We start from the raw sequence: 18,086 nt of genomic DNA on the forward strand, positions 1-18,086 counted from the left end.
TGGCCAACATGGTGAAGCCCTGTCCTACTAAAAACATAAAAATTGGCTGGGCATGGTGTCATGGGCTTGTAATCCCAGCTACTTGGGAGGTTGAGACCGGAGAATCGCCTGAACCCAGGAGGAAGAGGTTCCTGGAGGAGGAAGAGGCAGTGAGCCGAGATTGCGCCACTGCACTCCAGCCTGGTGACAGAACGAGACTCTGTCAAAAAAGAAAGAAAAAAGAAAATGTTAACTGGATCACAACAGGACTCACTTAATGGGAATATTTTCAGAATTAAATGAGGTAATATATATGAAGTGCTTAGTATGGTACTGGGTATATAATTGACATTGTTAGCTATTATTATTATTATTATTATATATAAGAATAGCATGCCTAACACTTCTGATGACAGTTGTTCTAGGGAGAATGTTTTTATCCACCAAGTGATTAAGATATTTAGAAAATAATTTAAGAACTTACATTAATTGTTTTTTTTGTTGATGATATCACTATAAATTATTTTCACATATATTTCATTCCTAAAATGTTATATAGAGCATCAAACTACATGTTTCACATTTTGGATCTTTAAAAGAGGAGAGCTAGAAACAACTGAAGAAAACTGGAATGTATCCTCACACTATGGGTTAGAAAGCAAAGTGACCTGAAGGGAGGAGGTGCAACAGGAATATAATCACCCCTTAGAAGGACCAGGGATGGCAGGGAATGAAAGAAACTGAGGGAGCACTGAAGGGACAAAGCAGTAAAAAATGCTGGATGTTTTAGGTAAAAACTGGGAAGAGTTAACAGAACAGTGGGAAAAAAGTTTATAAATGTCTTCTTCATTACCCTTCTTTCTTTGTTGCTTCTCCAATAGGTAATATGCAAACAAACTTCTACTTTGTCTTATGGGCGCAAGAAAGAAGGAGCTGGTTTCTCATGCTACTACACATAGGCTACATGTTGAGATATCTAAAAATTACAATTCTGCAAAATTTTCAGTTGAGCACAGTCATAGTCTCTCTACAGATAGATTGCATTGCTTAATAATCTGAATAATGAACAAAACAAAAGCAATTTCTATTTAGAGAGAAACTGAAGTTTGGAAGTTAGAATAAATTTATGCATAATCATTATAGATTGTCATATGATTAGCTCAGTGATTTTTCAACTTTCCATCTATTTGTCTGCAGAGTTAAAAACTATAAGCAATGTGGCCTTATTAAAGCATTTAGGAGAAGCCTTATGCAAAAGGAATATATTTTTTATTATTATTATACTTTAAGTTTTAGGGTACATGTGCACAATGTGCAGGTTAGTTGCATATGTATACATGTGCCATGCTGCTGCGCTGCACCCACTAACTCGTCATCTAGCATTAGGTATATCTCCCAATGCTATCCCTCCCCCCTCCCCCCACCCCACAACAGTCCCCAGAGTGGGATGTTCCCCTTCCTGTGTCCATGTGTTCTCATTGTTCAATTCCCACCTATGAGTGAGAATATGCGGTGTTTGGTTTCTTGTTCTTGCGATAGTTTACTGAGAATGATGATTTCCAATTTCATCCATGTCCCTACAAAGGACATGAACTCATCATTTTTCATGGCTGCATAGTATTCCATGGTATATATGTGCCACATTTTCTTAATCCAGTCTATCATTGTTGGACATTTGGGTTGGTTCCAAGTCTTTGCTATTGTGAATAATGCCTCAATAAACATACGTGTGCATGTGTCTTTATAGCAGCATGATTTATACTCCTTTGGGTATATACCCAGTAATGGGATGGCTGGGTCAAATGGTGTTTCTAGTTCTAGATCCCTGAGGAATCGCCACACCGATTTCCACAATGGTTGAACTAGTTTACAGTCCCACCAACAGTATAAAAGTGTTCCTATTTCTCCACATCCCCTCCAGCACCTGTTGTTTCCTGACTTTTTAATGATTGCCATTCTAACTGGTGTGAGATGGTATCTCATTGTGGTTTTGATTTTCATTTCTCTGATGGCCAGTGACGATGAGCATTTTTTCATGTGTTTTTTGGCTGCATAAATGTCCTCTTTTGAGAAGTGTCTGTTCATATCCTTTGCCCACTTTTTGATGGGGTTGTTTGTTTTTTTCTTGTAAATTTGTTTGAGTTCATTGTAGATTCTGGATATTAGCCCTTTGTCAGATGAGTAGGTTGCAAAAATTTTCTCCCATTCTGTAAGTTGCCTGTTCACTCTGATGGTAGTTTCTTTTGCTGTGCAGAAGCTCTTTAGTTTAATTAGATCCCATTTGTCAATTTTGGCTTTTGTTGTCATTGCTTTTGGTGTTTTAGACATGAAGTCCTTGCCCATGCCTATGTCCTGAATGGTAATGCCTAGGTTTTCTTCTAGGGTTTTTATGGTTTTAGGTCTAACATTTAAGTCTTTAATCCATCTTTAGTTGATTTTTGTATAAGGTGTAAGGAAGGGATCCAGTCTCAGCTTTCTACATATGGCTAGCCAGTTTTCCCAGCACCATTTATTAAACAGAGAATCATTTCACAATTTCTTGTTTTTGTCAGGTTTGTCAAAGATCAGATGGTTGTAGATGTGTGGTATTATTTCTGAGGGCTCTGTTCTGTTCCATTGGTCTATATCTCTGTTTTGGTACCAGTACCAGGCTGTTTTGGTTACTGTAGCCTTGTAGTTTGAAGTCAGGTAGCATGATGCCTCCAGGTGTTCTTTTGGCTTAGGATTGTCTTGGTGATGTGGGCTCTTTTTTGGTTCCATATGAACTTGAAAGTAGTTTTTTCCAATTCTGTGAAGAAAGTCATTGGTAGCTTGATGGGGATGGTATTAAATCTATAATTTACCTTGGGCAGTATGGCCATTTTCACGATACTGATTCTTCCTACCCATGAGCATGGAATGTTCTTCCATTTGTTTGTGTCCTCTTTTATTTCCTTGAGCAGTGGTTTGTAGTTCTCCTTGAAGAGGTCCTTCACATACCTTGTAAGTTGGATTCCTAGGTATTTTATTCTCTTTGAAGCAATTTTGAATGGGAGTTCACTCATGATTTGGCTCTCTGTTTGTCTGTTATTGGTAAGAATGCTTGTGATTTTCCTACATTGATTTTGTATCCCGAGACTTTGCTGAAGTTGCTTATCAGCTTAAGGAGATTTTGGGCTGAGACGATGGGGTTTTCTAGATATACAATCGTGTCGTCTGCAAACAGAGACAATTTGACTTCCTGTTTTCCTAATTGAATCCCCTTTATTTCCTTCTCCTGCCTAATTGCCCTGGCCAGAACTTCCAACACTATGTTGAATAGGAGTGGTGAGAGAGGGCATCCCTGTCTTGTGCCAGTTTTCAAAGGGAAGCATTTTGGTAGTTAAAGGGTGATTAAGAATTATAAGAGCCTTTAAAAAATCAGTCTGCTGGATATTGTAATTGTGAATAAATGGGTGATATAATCAGTGTCCTCAAATGACTTTTATAGAAATAGACACAATTATCTTGATTGTCCTGAAATTTCTTTGGATGACATGGGAAATATTTCAAATCTTTCAGACCCTCTGGATCATCTTAATGCACATCACTTATTTCTGAAATGTTGCAATAAGTACTGTGTATAGGAATTGGCTTTCAACTGCCCAGTGAGTTGCTTTTCAAAATCATCACAGACACTAGCTCCTTGTCATTTAGCTCCTTTTAATAACAAGAAAAAATATTCTTACTTGAATTTTAAAATTATTAGATTTTGATAACTGGTAGAAAATTCTACCACTAATATATGAAATTTCTTTTAACATAGAAGTTATAATGTAACTTTGCAGTTACTTAAAAATGAAAGTCAAAGAACCAATATAAAGTGATATCTCCACAGCAATGGAAAAATATCAGGATTACACTGACAAAAGTGTCTCCATTTCCATCACCAACAATGCAGCAAGGATATAATTATCAAGATTTAGCAAATCTTGATATCGGCAAATTATTGGTTTTAGAAAAGCAGATGATTTTCACAGGGGGAATCTGATTGCCTTTGAAATAACTTTCTGCTTCTGATTCCATTAAAACTCCAAGAATAATTTGTGACGTAGACCAAACTATCCCAAATGATTCTTCCTGGGAATTTTTCACAGAAAAAATAAGACATGAATTGAAAATAAATTTTTATAATAATTCAATTTGATTGTCCATAAAATTCTGATATTTATTTATTTATTTATTTATTTATTTTGAGATGGAGTCTCGCTCTGTCGCCCAGGCTGGAGTGCAATGGCATGATCTCAGCTCACTGCAACCTCTGCCCCCTGGGTTCAACCAATTCTTCTGCCTCAGCCTCCCAACTTACTGGGATTACAGGCACACGCCACCATGCCAGGCTAATATTTTTGTATTTTTAGTAGAGATGGGGTTTCACCATGTTGGCTAGGCTGGTTTCGTACTCTTGATCTCAACTGATCTGCCTGCCTCAGCCTCCCAAAGTGCTAGGATTACAGGCGTGAGCCACCGCACCCAGCCTAAATTCTGATTTTACATGTTAGAAGTTAGTAAGGCATAATTGAAAGTCCATTATCTCTAAATTAAAAGGTCCAAATTGTAGTTATGACCACTCTTGGAGGCTGGCCAATGTTTCAAACTCAGTCACTTCATTTGTAAAATGGGGATAATAAAGAGGCCTGACAGAAAGCACCTTGGATTGCTGCAAAGATGCAACAAAATAATGTAGTCAAAGTCTGTAAATCATTTCAAAAGTGTTGCCTTATTATTATTTTCTTATAAATAAAGCAATGGCAGATTAATATTGTGCTTACCCCTTCAATGTATCACAGTGAGAGTTTAGCATCTTCCAAACATCTCTTAATAAGGAAGAGTGTGACTAAGAACACAAGCTCTGGAATCCAGCCATCTGACTTTCTATCTCTGCTTCACTGTTACTATCTGTGTGATGTTGGATAAGTTATCCCCAAAAGCCTCAGTACGTTCATCTGTGAATAGCAGTAATAACAATAATAATAGTAATAACAACAATAATGTCAAACCTAGGAGAGTTATTATGAGAATTAAGTGAGCTAATGTGTATAAAGTACTTAGAATCATGCCTAGGTCACAGAACTATCATTTATATGCCATAGCTTCATGGTGGGGATTTGTGGTGTTTTTTTTGTCAAATATAACCTTTTCTACAACTTAATAAAAATTGAGGCTTAATGGCTTAAGAATCATATCTCCAGATTCAATGTATATAGTAAGATTATGGGGAAATACTTCCTTTAAAGAAAGCAAGACAATTGCCAAATGGCCAATTCAATGAATGGTCAATTCTTTGTTTTCAAGCTTATGTTATTTATTCTAATATACATATGTACAGTCTTCATTAATATATTCTCTTATATATTCAATAAATGTGCTTAAATAGTATATTCTTTGTATGGATGTATTTTTGGAAATAATATATTCATTGATACAGCACATTTGCAGATGCAATGAAGTTTTCAAAAATAATATTTTTGATACATAATTAAGACATTTTCATCTAACTTTTATACTGCGCCAAGGCTAACATGATAAAAATTTATTTAGAGCAAAGTGTGAAACTATTCAAGTGACATGTACAAGTAAAATCCTTAAAGATATAAGTAATGCCTTTTTCTCAACTCTATTTTCTTTACCCAGCACAACAGATGGCATTGGGGATGTTCACCAAATTTTAGTAGATAGAAAGGAGTAAAGAAGAAAGGGAGGGAGGAATAAAGAAAGGATAACAGGGAGTGAGTGAGTAAAGAAGAAATGGTAAAAGGAAAGGAGAGAAAAGGAAAATACAGCAATAATTTCAGAAAATACCAGAGAATCTTTGCTGATTACAAAGCCAATACACAAAAGACATGCATTTCTAGCACAAACTCTGTCATTCACTAGATAGACATCAGTCCTTGGATAAGTTTCCGCATTTAGCTTGAGGATACCATCTACCCTCTCTCAGCACTGTGATGAGAATCAAATGGGATAACACTGTACCTTGTGAATTTTTAAACAATGGAAATATGAGATATTATTATTTTTGAGGAATTTTTAAAACACGTCAACAGCATTCCATTGCTGCTAAAATGTTTTTCAATAAGTTGCAATGGAGTAATAAGAGCAAGAGCGTAAGATACAATAGTTTTAAGGTTATCTGAACTGATCAGTGTGTATCTAGCACAGAATTTTTCAAAGGGACACTTATATAAACACTATACATCAGGGATTAAGAAAAGTTATACAAAATATGTTATTTGTGGAAGAATTGAAAATACTATGCTTGCTTGGCCTAGAGAAATGTAAATTTAGACAAGTTATGACACTAATATTAGAATGTTGAACTATATATATATATATATTTTGCTGCAGAAGTAGAGTGCAGGCTGATGAACAGATAGTACTCAGAAGCAGATCTCAATACCATAATAACTTTCCAATAATAAGAGCTGTCTGTGGTAGAAAGAATAATGGCCCTCAAAGATGCCCTGGTCCTAATCCCCAGAACCTGTGACTGTGTTACCTTATATGTCCAGCAGGATTTTGCAGATGTAATTAAGACTAAAGACCTTGAGATGAGGAGCTTATCCAGACAGGCTTAAACTAACTATATGCATCCTTAAAAGCAGAAAACTTTCCCGGCTGTGAAGAGAGGAAGACGTGACTATGTAAAAATAGTCAGAGAGACATCATGTTGCTGGCTTCAAAGGTGGAGGAAGGCAGGCGTGAGACAAAGAATGTAGGCAGCTTGTAAACGCTGGAAAAAGCAAGAATATTGACTGTTCCCTTCCCCCGAAGGGAACACAGCCCTGCTGACACTTTGATGGACTTCTAATCTATAGAAATATAAGATAATATAATAAATCTGCATTGATTAAGTCACCAATTATGGCAATTTTTTATAGCAGTAACAGGAAATTTATATACTGTCCAACCAGGAAAAGCTGCCTTAAAGGTGAGCAATGTATCTTCAGGGAGAGTCATCAAGAAGCTGTTAGAGTTAATGCTAAAAGTCATCTTGTAATGAAAGGGTGGGAATTGACAATAATTTAGTCCTACAACTTCTTTGATTTCCATGATACTACAGTTGAAGTAGGTCGGAGTCACTGAATCACAGCAGGCAGTAAAATGAACTGAGGAAGAAAGCCACACCCAGGGGACCTCAGTCCCTTTCAGATTTCCAAGGCAGTTCCTCAGGTTCAGTCAGTAATTGATCCCAAGGTTCAGGAAGTCATTTCTAGTTGTGGATCCATCCATTATTATAAAAAGAATTTACGGCCGGGCACGGTGGCTCACACCTGTAATCCCAGCACTTTGGGAGGCAGAGGTGGGTGGATTACTTGGGGTCAGGAGTTCGAGACCAGCCTGACCAACATGGTGAAACCCGGTCTCTACTAAAAATTAAAAAAAAAATAGCCAAGTGTGGTGGCATGCCCCTGTAATCCCAACTACTCAGGAGGCTGAGGTGGGAGAATTACTTGAACTTGGGAGGTGAAAGTTGCAGTGAGCTGAGATGGCGCTACTGCAGTCCAGTCTGGGCAACAGAGCAATAATCCATCTCAAAAAATATATATATAATTACGTAGACTACTGTTAGATCCTGCAATGGCTTTCATGGTATTTTTAGGTTTTTTGGGGGAATAACTTTGGAGACAGGTATTCTTAGGGAGATGAATTAGTATGTCCAAATTCTGCTACCATCCCCAAGGACAGATCCAAATTCAGTGGGAAACTCCAAAACCAACTTACTTTTTCAAGAGGCTCTAGAGATTATATGGAGTAAAGACTCTAAAAATGTTCTGGGAACCAGATTGATAAGTGGTTAATAATTGTGCAGAAGGAGAAGGCAGGGATGCATTTACATACTCTACCAGCATCTCCCCATTGTCTACTTGTAAGCTATTTTAGGTACCTCCTGCTGGAGAGACCAAAATAGAGCAAAATTATAATCAACATAACCATCAAATTTTATTTCTAGATCCACAGGTAGAAATAAATTATTAGTCCAAGACGGATATCATGAAAATCATTCATGACGTTTTTAAAGACATAAATTTGAGATTCTGCCTTTACAGATTACGCCACAGGTCTAGAACAGAACCAAGATTTCTACAGTTGTAAGGAGCATCACAGATAAAGCTTATCCACAGCCTGAGTTGCACAGCACTGGAATGGGGTACTATGCTTACTTAGCCCTATGTCTACCAAGAGTATATTTTCTGGCTTTTTTTTTCTTTGCCATCAGATATAAATAAGACTTATGATCCTGCCTCGTTCATCCAACACCATCCAAATCCTTTCCTGGTTAAGAAACTCAGATAAGCAACCACTTAGGGCATCTAAGTCTCTTGGACACCAATCTGGATCCTCCCAACTCTCAAGATATGTTGCTCTTCTACTGATCTACTGATCTGTACTGCAAGGATTATTTCCCCTATATACTTTATGATTTCACAAGTTAAACCATCTTTCCTTGAGTTACTTGACTTACCTTTTTAAAGACTCATTTGTCCAGATGGAAGAATGAAATAGAAATAAAAGGGAAGGCCATATTCTTACCAAAAAGACAATGTTGGTGTTTTGATACAGCGCTCGTGCCACACAGATTCTCTGCCTCTGTCCCCCACTCAGGTTGATGCCCTAGAGAAGAGACACCCCCAAATACCCATTTTTTATATTAGTAGTGATCTTTTGGTAATATGACCTTAAAATACAAACGTCTTTTTAAAAATCTTAGATTGATAGTAACTTGTTAATTAAATTGTAGTAATATTGGTAAGAAAACATGGAAACTGTCTACTGGCCAACGATTCTCAAATTAATCAAGATGGCTTCAGGCTGATATGGTTAATCTTCCTTTCACTCTAATAGAGATCTCTGCTGTACAGAAGCATTAATAACCAAAACACTTGCTAGGAAATGTGAGCAATTCCAAGATTTTTTCTTGTTTACTGAGTTGTGTCTGTAGTTTACTTAACATACAACCCAAATTTGATATTATGAGTTATGTGAAACAGTACTATCCAAGAGTATGCTTCCATAATAAAGTAACACTTACACTTAAAAAAAAAAAAAAACTAGTATTAATTGACCTCTTAGTATGTGCCAGACTTGTGTAAATGGCTTTACATTTTTAAATTTCTCTTATTCTTCATAGCAATTCCAAGATGTAGGTATTGTTTTAATTTTACACATGTGGAAACTGAGGCTCACAGAACTTAAGTTCATTCTCATACACACTGAGGTATGTAGCAAAAAAGAACAGCCATTAAGAACAAAGGCCACAGAGCCAGACTAATCCTGGCTACACCACTACTTTGGCAACTGTGCAAGTTCCTTAACCTCTCTCAGCCTTGATTTTTGCAGCTTCATATGCGATAACAATAACACCCATAACACAGATTTGTTGTGAAAGTAGATAATGCATATAAAGTTTGTGCCCAGGACTTACAATGATTAAAACATTGTAGACGTTGTTGTTCTAAAGATTATAGGTATAAATATTTTTCAGCTTGTCTGAATAATATGACATCAATGCAAAACATGGTTACACAAAGAAAAAAGAGCACTTTAATAAGAATAAACAGATTTTCAACAAGATTGGGAGAAGTTATGGAAAGTAATCTTAGTTTCAAACCCATTACAGCAAGCTCCACGTAAGCAAAAATGCAGTTGGTCAAAGCCAGGAACTATGTTTCACTTTTCCTTGAGAACTCTTAAGTGACTAGTACCATGTTAAGTATACAGTGATTACTCAATAAATATTAATACGTAAGAAAGAGTGGCATCAAAGGACTCCCGTCCTTGGTTTTCTGGAACTTGTTACTGGGACAGCCTACAACTCCTAAGCTCTCAAATTTCATGATTCTCTATTAATGATTAAGGACAACCAGAAGACTTTTCTAGATTTTTGTTCATTGCTTAATGAAACTATATATAGCTCACCCTCTCTCCAATTTCAGTTTGATCTCCAAATGGTAATAAGTCAATATCTGGCTGAAGAGAACAGGCATCTGTGACAGCTTTGTACCTTTGGGAGAAATGATTTTGAATTTTTAGATCTCAATTAATACATTGTCCATAAACTAAGTGCCAAATTCAATACTTTGGAAGCTGAAATAAAACATTTGCTGAATCACTTATTATATGCCAGCCTCTGCTCTACATTTCTGGATTCAAAGATAAATAAGTACTACTTCCCACTCCTTTTTTTTTTTTTTTTTGAAGACAGAGTCTTACTCTGTCACCCAAGCTGGAGTTCAGTGGCACGATCTTGGTTCACTGCAACCTCCGCCACCTGGGCTCAAGCGATTCTCCCGCCTCAGCCTCCTGAGTAGCTGGGATTACAGATATGCGCCACCATACCCAGCTAATTTTTTTGTATTTTAGTAGAGACAGGGTTTCACCATGTTGCCCAGGGTGGTTTCGAACATCTGAGCTCAGGCAATCAGCCTGCCTCAGCCTCCCAAAGTGCTAGGATTACAGGCGTGAGCCACCACGCCCAGCTGGGTTCCCACTCTTAAAAAGCTAGTTCACGGAGCAGAAGACTGATACGAAAACATACAATGAAAGTTTAACTTGTTAGGTATTATAGTGGAAGTGGGTACAAAGCATTCCTAGAACACAGATGAAGAAATGACTGACCATTCTGAGAAGTTTCAGAGGAGGCAAAGCTTAAACTGTGTTCAGAAAGTTGAGTAGTACGTTTTCAGGAAGAAAATGAGTAACGAAGCTTAAGGAACTTGAGAAAGTAAAAAAGTTCATGATGAATGTAAGGGAGTGCAGGAGGCTCATTATGGCTAAAGCAGAGGTTGTAAGTGGGTGCCCTTTCACACTGTCACGCATGCTGAAGAGAGGAGACAAGGGAGATAGTGAGGACTGACAGTCCTCAAGTTCATATAAGGCTGGGACTGGAAATCAGAGGAACTGGAAGTACAAGGAAGCATGGGGATTGAAGATGCTGGGGGAAATGGCAATGATTTTATTTTCTTAATCAGTTCATCTTAATATAGTAGAGTCATTCTTCATTCTTCCCTCTTCTTCTTCCTGTTGATATCTGTCCATTGTTGTTCTTCAATTTTTTTTTCTCAACCATCCCTTCTTTTACATTTCTGCTGTCATTCTTAAGTGTAGGCAACACACACTGCATGCCTGGATAATTATTCCAGCTGACTCCTAAATGTCTCCATATATATGTATATATGCACATATGTGAATCTGTATATATAGAATGCACGTCATTATAGCCAATTGGCTTTTAGGCCCCCCAACTATCTGGTCTCAGCCTCCTGAATCTCTCTGTCTGGTTTGCTCCCAGGTCCTAAAGGTTTTGTCTTTCATATGGTCTACTTTTCTCCTCCCTCCCCCTTCCTCTTGCCTCTCCACTTACCTTATTCTCCTTAATTTTCAAGACCCAGCTTATGGTCCTAAGACCCACACTTGTAAGAGTGGCTCAGGGAAAGGGTCATACCTTCTTATGTGGTGGTGGTAATTAAAAGATGCTTGAAAGATGGTGTATTCTGGCTTCTCCCAGTCACCAGACCCCTCAGGTCCTATATTCTTCTTCTTTTCACAATTAAACTTCCTTTGTAAAATTTACTTGAATTTTTCCTTCTCTATTTTCTCACCAACAATCTAAGCAACACATCCTTACTCTCACCCTCCCCACCCCACACACATACACACTTCAATTGCTGTTTAGTTTTGGTGTACAAATTCTTCTCAATAAGGGTCCAAGATGGGCTGGAACTTCTAGTGAGGCGTCTCTTCAAAGAATTGATTCAAAAGACCTTGGTGATGAGGATGAAAACGGGGCCAGCAGGAAAGAAGATACCAGATGTAAAGGTTCCAGAAACCATTGTTCATTCCCAAACACACGAGTCAAAGAGTTGTCATTTTGGTTCTAAATTTTATGTGCTCAAAATTACCTCTGTTTGTTAAAAGGACTTCCAAAAGTAATATTTTCTTCTACTGTAGCATTTAATAGCCAAGGCTTTTGAGCTGCATATGCCACAGAGTACCTGTTCCTACTGAAAAATGAAAAAGAAAAAAAAACACCAGGATTATGCAAAGGTACTGTGCGTGTATGTACTTTACTATAAATAGGGGAAATAAAATTAGTAAACTATCTCAGATACAGAAATGGAAAACTTCTAAAAGAGAAAAATTTAAAGACCACCAACCTTATTAAGAAATGATTAAATATGCCACCTAAATTAAAGGGATTAGAATTTAATCAAAATGTCACATGTATAAAATTTGGTTTGGTACACTGAAGAAGTGTTTTATGGTCTAAAAAACTAATTAAAATTTCCTTTTCTAAAATGACTATAATTTTTAAAAATAATTAAAAGATTATAGCTACAGACATTTTACTTTATACTAATAGCACAATTATTAACTATAAATTCTACGTGCAAACTTTAAGATGTTAATTGATACTGTAATTATTGTATGGCTTTGTGGCTTAATCACATTAACGTATTTTATGGTAATAGATAATATGTAAATATTTCAAAACAAAGAATATCTTAAGGAGTCCCTGAAACTTTCAATATTGAAATCATGCATGTAAAAACTGCATATTTCAAAATATATTGAAATCGTTTATATTTTTAAAATAACTCCCTCCCCCCTTTTGACTTGCAAATTCTACCAGATGTCTATACATCAGACTTTAATTTCCAATAGTTAGGAAAATACATGTGAGCTGAAGAGAATGATGGGAAGGGCAGGTCAGTTTAAAAGTCAGATTTCCACAGTTAGTTCATGATCTGTAAAGTACTAATGAAGGAAATAGGGTTAAAAGAGAGCAAGGTTAAAAAAGAGAGTAGTTAGAAATGTTCAATGATCTTTCTAAAACATTACATCTTAGGAGTGTAGAAGACATGATAATATATAGTATGCTAGCAGTCTCTGAGATAATCATACGTACAGTAAAACAATGGTTCCCAACCTCTGACATGCCTGCTTTCCCCCCCCCACCCCACTCAGCTCTTTAAGGTTTTTGTTTTTGTTTTTCCTTTTAAGTAGATAAAGCACTTGGCTCTTCATCTCTACCTTACAGATGGACCCCATCACTGTTTAACTCACAATCAATATATGTATTAATTCTTACATTTTTATTTTATGAAATCCCAAACCCAGTTTACTGAGGATAGTTGGAGTTTCAGCCAAAGTTGGGACACGTGTGACTCAGTGAGAGGAAAACAGTTGACACAAGGAGCCACTTTGTTTGGTAAATTAATTCTTTTAGCAGCTTGTCAAGGTTGCGAACCACTGCTGTTGGAAATATGCTAGCACACTTTAATAAATAACTATACATCATCAGAATAAACAAAATGAGATTAAAGAGATTAAAGTCTGAGGAGGGAAGTTATTCTTATTAAACTCAGGTTAAAATAGAAATAATACCTTCTGGTTGCTTCAAAAGAAGGCTCAGATTCATTTACACTGCAAGTATGGCAAACAATGTTCATTAATTATGAAGTAGAAATATAGAACCAATGTGCATACACATCAGGTAAGAGATACAATAAACATTGGACATATTAAAGAGCACATTTCCCAAATGGTTTCTGATATTAATTTCAAAGACAAACCAGATAAGTAGCATTCTTCTTTATGTCTTCATCAGCTAGGAAATAATTGCTTAGTAAGCTTCTAAAACATAAATAGCACTGTTCTCTTTCATAAAAATTTTGGTTCATACAATGACTGGGTTCTAGTGTCAACCCTGCTCCAAACAGTTGTAAACTTGGGGAATCCCTCTAGAATACAGTTTCCCGTTTCATAAGGACTCTGTATTTCCAAGGCCTTCCAACCTTTAAAATTTGAATTTAATAAATTTAAATTCCAAATTACCTACCCTAAGGTAGCAGCAGAAATACTTTTGGGGCGCTAAACATGAAAAATACACAAAACATACTGGCCCCTTAGGAGCTTGTAAGAAAAACAGACATGCACCAGAAACCAAACTACATCTAAGTAGAATCAATTATTGATATGATTTATGTAAAAAGTGGGCTTTGACTGGTCACAATTTGTTATGCCTGTATTATGAGGAAAGACACCTGAAGACCTATTTCTTTTATTGTTCTAATTTTTTATAATGTAGGGTCAGTTGAATTCAATAACATACACACAACAGACGTGAATTCAATAACCATACAAATAATTAAAGCCTACAGAAACTCCAAAAATTGATTCTATTTGACTTTGCAAAATGTTGTATGTTTTTGTGGAGAAAATTTACCTAATTATGCTACCTAATGATATTTGGTTTAGAGTTACTAAGGATCATTTTCACTACTGCACACTGCTAATGACATCTTGGGATGGCTGATAGAAGCAAAAAAAAGCAATCTCAGACTAAAAATTTCCTCCCAATAATAATTGTTCCCTGATTTAAGTTACTGATAAAAAATAGGGAAATGATCATTTTTCTGAATAATATTTTCCACACAATATGCTTCAGATACCAAGAAATTTGGACTTTGTTTTCTGCGGTATAAATCCAATAGGTGACCTCACTAGTTTTAACTAATTTGAGGAAGAGAGGGAAGAGGGGAGGAAGAGTGAGTGTGTGGCAGAAATGAATGTATTAATTTGTATTCTGGCCATTCAAGTGGAAATGCCCATTAGACATGTGTAAATACCTGTTGGACATTTGAGAACGTCAGCCCAAGGTAGAGATATGGATTTAGAATTCATCAATCTATTCAATAAAGGTTGATTAAATTCCAACTCTGTTTATTCAGGATCAGTTAAAAAATATGCATTGATCACTTCCTAGTGCCATACATGCTAGAGATACAGCAAACAAGAAAGATCCACTCCTTCTTTCATGCCACTTTCACTTTTGTGGGAGCATAATAAGGGAATAAGGGCTAAGACAGGTGGGGTAAAAGATGGTATTAGGGCACTGATCAAGAACCAAGAACCAAAAACAAAGAAACAAAGAACCAGAGAACCAAGCCACCTTTAGCAAATCAGAGTAAACAATAGAGTTGATGTCAGAGGGAAAATTAATAGTGTGCTAGATGAAAAAAAAAAAAAAAAGCCAAGAGTACTTCAGACCAGAGAAAATATGTATTAGAAGGCCATGAGGTATCCTGATTACGCAAAGAAGTGATGTATATTCAGCATGGCTGAAATGTATGTGTAAATGGCAATGAACTTAAAAAAGTAAGCACAGCCAGATAATGAAGGGGCTCATAAACCATTGTATAGAGCTTGAACTTTTCCTAAAAGTAAAAGAAAACTACTGAAAAGGTTTAAACGAGAGAGATACAGGTTCAATTTAGAAATATCACTGTGATCACAGAATGTACCAAATGAACTAGCAGGAACAAGACTGGAGATCATAAAAGAAATCCTTTGCCAATCTCACAGATTTGATTCAGTCAAGTCACCTATACCGTTCTTATAAAACTGTACTTCTTCCTAGTATTTACAAAACATTAATCAAATAACCATAAAATTATTTTCTTACTTTCTCTTGGTTTCCCCTGCTAAACAGTAAGCTTCATGAAAATAGGGGCCTGCCTTCTCTTGTTCACTTATTTCTCCCCCAACTTAGAACTAATACAATGATTTGCATATAAATGGTGTGCAACAAAGATTTTTTAACAAATTAATAAATGCAAGGGTCACGGAAACCAAGAAGCCAAGTTGATTTCAAGGAGTCATCAATGGGTGAAGAGTTTCAAAATCTATGGAGAAGTAGGACTGAGGACAAATTATTGGGAGTTAGCACTTAGGCAGTCATTGGTGAGAGCCTTTCATCCAGGTTGCAACGCACAGAGTAAAAGAGAAGAACAGAGGTTAAGTGTGGGTGGACTAGGTCGTTAAAAAGAGAAATGTTCCAGTTGATTGAGAGATAAGCAAGACCATTATTTAAAAAACGGGTGGGGGATAATGGAGTGTGAAGAGCAATAAATAAAGACATTTGTAAGAGAAAAGGGTTAATTAATGCAGTAAGGTCCTGAAAAAAGCAAAACAGCACATAGGGGATCTTCACTTCTGAAAACCTCTCCTTGAAGGATTTACGTATATTTTCCTTTTCTTTCAGAGAAAGAAAAAAAGAGGTAAATTTAGACTCATTTGTAGGTAATCATCTTCCAAGAGCAAATTAACCCATTATTTCACTAACATTTTTATGAATAATGTTAAAATCCTTAACTTCCAGAGACTACCTATTCCAGCCCTCTCACATATCAACATGTTCAATCAAATTCAGTTGTGGAAGGTTATATAATTTCTCTTCCAAAATAAAGAAGTAGATTTAGCTCTGTCTAGACTCATCCTCCACCATTCAATGTGGTACTCAACAGCACTCAAGACAACAGGAGAATGCAAAGAGGTCATATAGAAAATCCCCTTCTAGAAAACGGAATAAAGTTTCACTTCTGAAAACCTCTCCATGTAGAATTTGTGTGTATTTTCCTTCCAGAGTAAAAGTTAAAGTCGACACAGTGTATTAGCAACTTCCAGGTATTATGGTTAATAATATTATGGAATGAGAGAGTGACTTTTGCAAATTTAAATCAGGAATACATTTGGAAGAAGGGAAACTAGATGTTGGCACAAACATGATGTATTACATCTGACCCAGGAAAGCTGACTTAATATTATTATTCCTTCATGCCAGCCAAAGTCACATGAAAAGGAATATTTCCTCCATTTATCTGAAAATAATTGAAGCACTGTTACAAAGCTGATTACACTAAGATGTTGGGAGATATAATGTCAGGACAGAAGGGGCCTGAAGAGTAGGATGGTTGATGGCATGGGTGAGAGGGAAAAGAAAAAAAAAAAGGAAAACAAAGATAAATGACAAGCTGTTTCTCACATCATTACAACCACAATTGAAAAGCATTCTGGACTCTGTCATTGAAACTATTCATCAGATAAGGCATTTTAGTTCTGGCTCCTAAGATATCAGTAGAAATTATTGTTTATCATGACAACCAGGAAAGGACTTCAGTCAGGCAGAACGTTTGTTTTTCAACAAATATGAAGCACACTTGGATGCAAGATTGATGTGCACATTGGCATTCTGACAATTTTGGAGAATTTTTTTCATTCCTCTCCCCTCTCATCTTTTCTCTTCTGGGTCTACAATATGTCAGACTAGGTCAAAGGAAGCAATTCCCAAGGAAACAACTATTGGGATCTGTGTGTTCCACGTTCTACCCACACAGGTGTGTGCTGGATGAACAACAATGCCTTTTCTCCAGCCCAAAGTAAATATTTCCTGCTGCAGTAGGTCAGAGTACTTTACTCGATTTTGTTCATGCCTGTGCATGAGGACACATTCAAAAATAAAATTTATGGCTGGGCACGGTGGCTCACGCCTGTAATCCCAACACTTTGGGAGGCCGAGGCGGGCGGATTATGAGGTCAGGAGATTGAGACCGTCCTGGTAAACACGGTGAAGCCCTGTCTCTACTAAAAATACAAAAAATTAGCCAGGCGTGGTGGCGTGTGCCTGTAGTCTCAGCTACTCAGGAGGCTGAGGCAGGAGAATGGCGTAAACCCAGGAGGCCAAGCTTGCAGTGAGCCAAGATCGTGCCATTGCACTCCAGCCTGGGCAACAGAGTGAGACTCTGTCTCAATAAATAAATAAATAAATAAAATTTATGCAATCAGAGACACATGTAATGGTGAAAGAATGATAGCATAGTATTTGGTGTCTTACCATATCATTTAGTTTATTGTTTTGGTTTGTTTTGAGCTTTAAAAAAAACGAATTCAGTCTGTTGAAGTAAAGGACTTCTAAGCATTTACACAGCAGCAGCTTATGAATATCAATAATTTCTAAATTAGCTTAGCTTTAATTAATAGTTATATGCCTTTCTTTATTGGACTGGGCATACAGCTTTTGTTTCTGGAATGAAAAGAGTAATTACAATTAACTCTTTAAAAGAATGTCAGTAACCTCTGAATATTCCTGATCCTAAAATAGGTTTTATCAGATATTAAGGATATCATGAAAGAAAAATAAGTAGTTCTTTTAATTAAATAAAAATAGAATTTGCATTAACTTATTCAATCTATTAGAAGATTACATTTTCATTTGTTTGTGTGTTGAACCAACTTAAACATTTTTG

The 18,086-nt window shown here is 36.5% G+C and overlaps 1 protein-coding gene across 1 annotated transcript in view; it reads right to left on the reverse strand.

Moving 5' to 3' along the window:
- The window catches only part of ABCC9 (ATP binding cassette subfamily C member 9), a 149,620-nt gene that overhangs the window by 56,791 nt on the left and 74,743 nt on the right, over positions 1-18,086 (reverse strand). The window contains exons 19-22 of the mRNA XM_024257212.2: positions 13,387-13,425; positions 11,901-12,002; positions 9,919-10,003; positions 8,533-8,613 (exon numbers count right to left, since the gene is read on the reverse strand). Coding sequence (XP_024112980.1) covers positions 8,533-8,613; positions 9,919-10,003; positions 11,901-12,002; positions 13,387-13,425 — 307 coding nt within the window. The remainder of the gene's footprint in view (positions 1-8,532; positions 8,614-9,918; positions 10,004-11,900; positions 12,003-13,386; positions 13,426-18,086) is intronic.

The sequence above is a fragment of the Pongo abelii genome, chromosome 10 (assembly GCF_028885655.2).
Source record: "Pongo abelii isolate AG06213 chromosome 10, NHGRI_mPonAbe1-v2.0_pri, whole genome shotgun sequence".
NCBI classification, from domain to species: Eukaryota; Metazoa; Chordata; class Mammalia; order Primates; family Hominidae; genus Pongo; species Pongo abelii.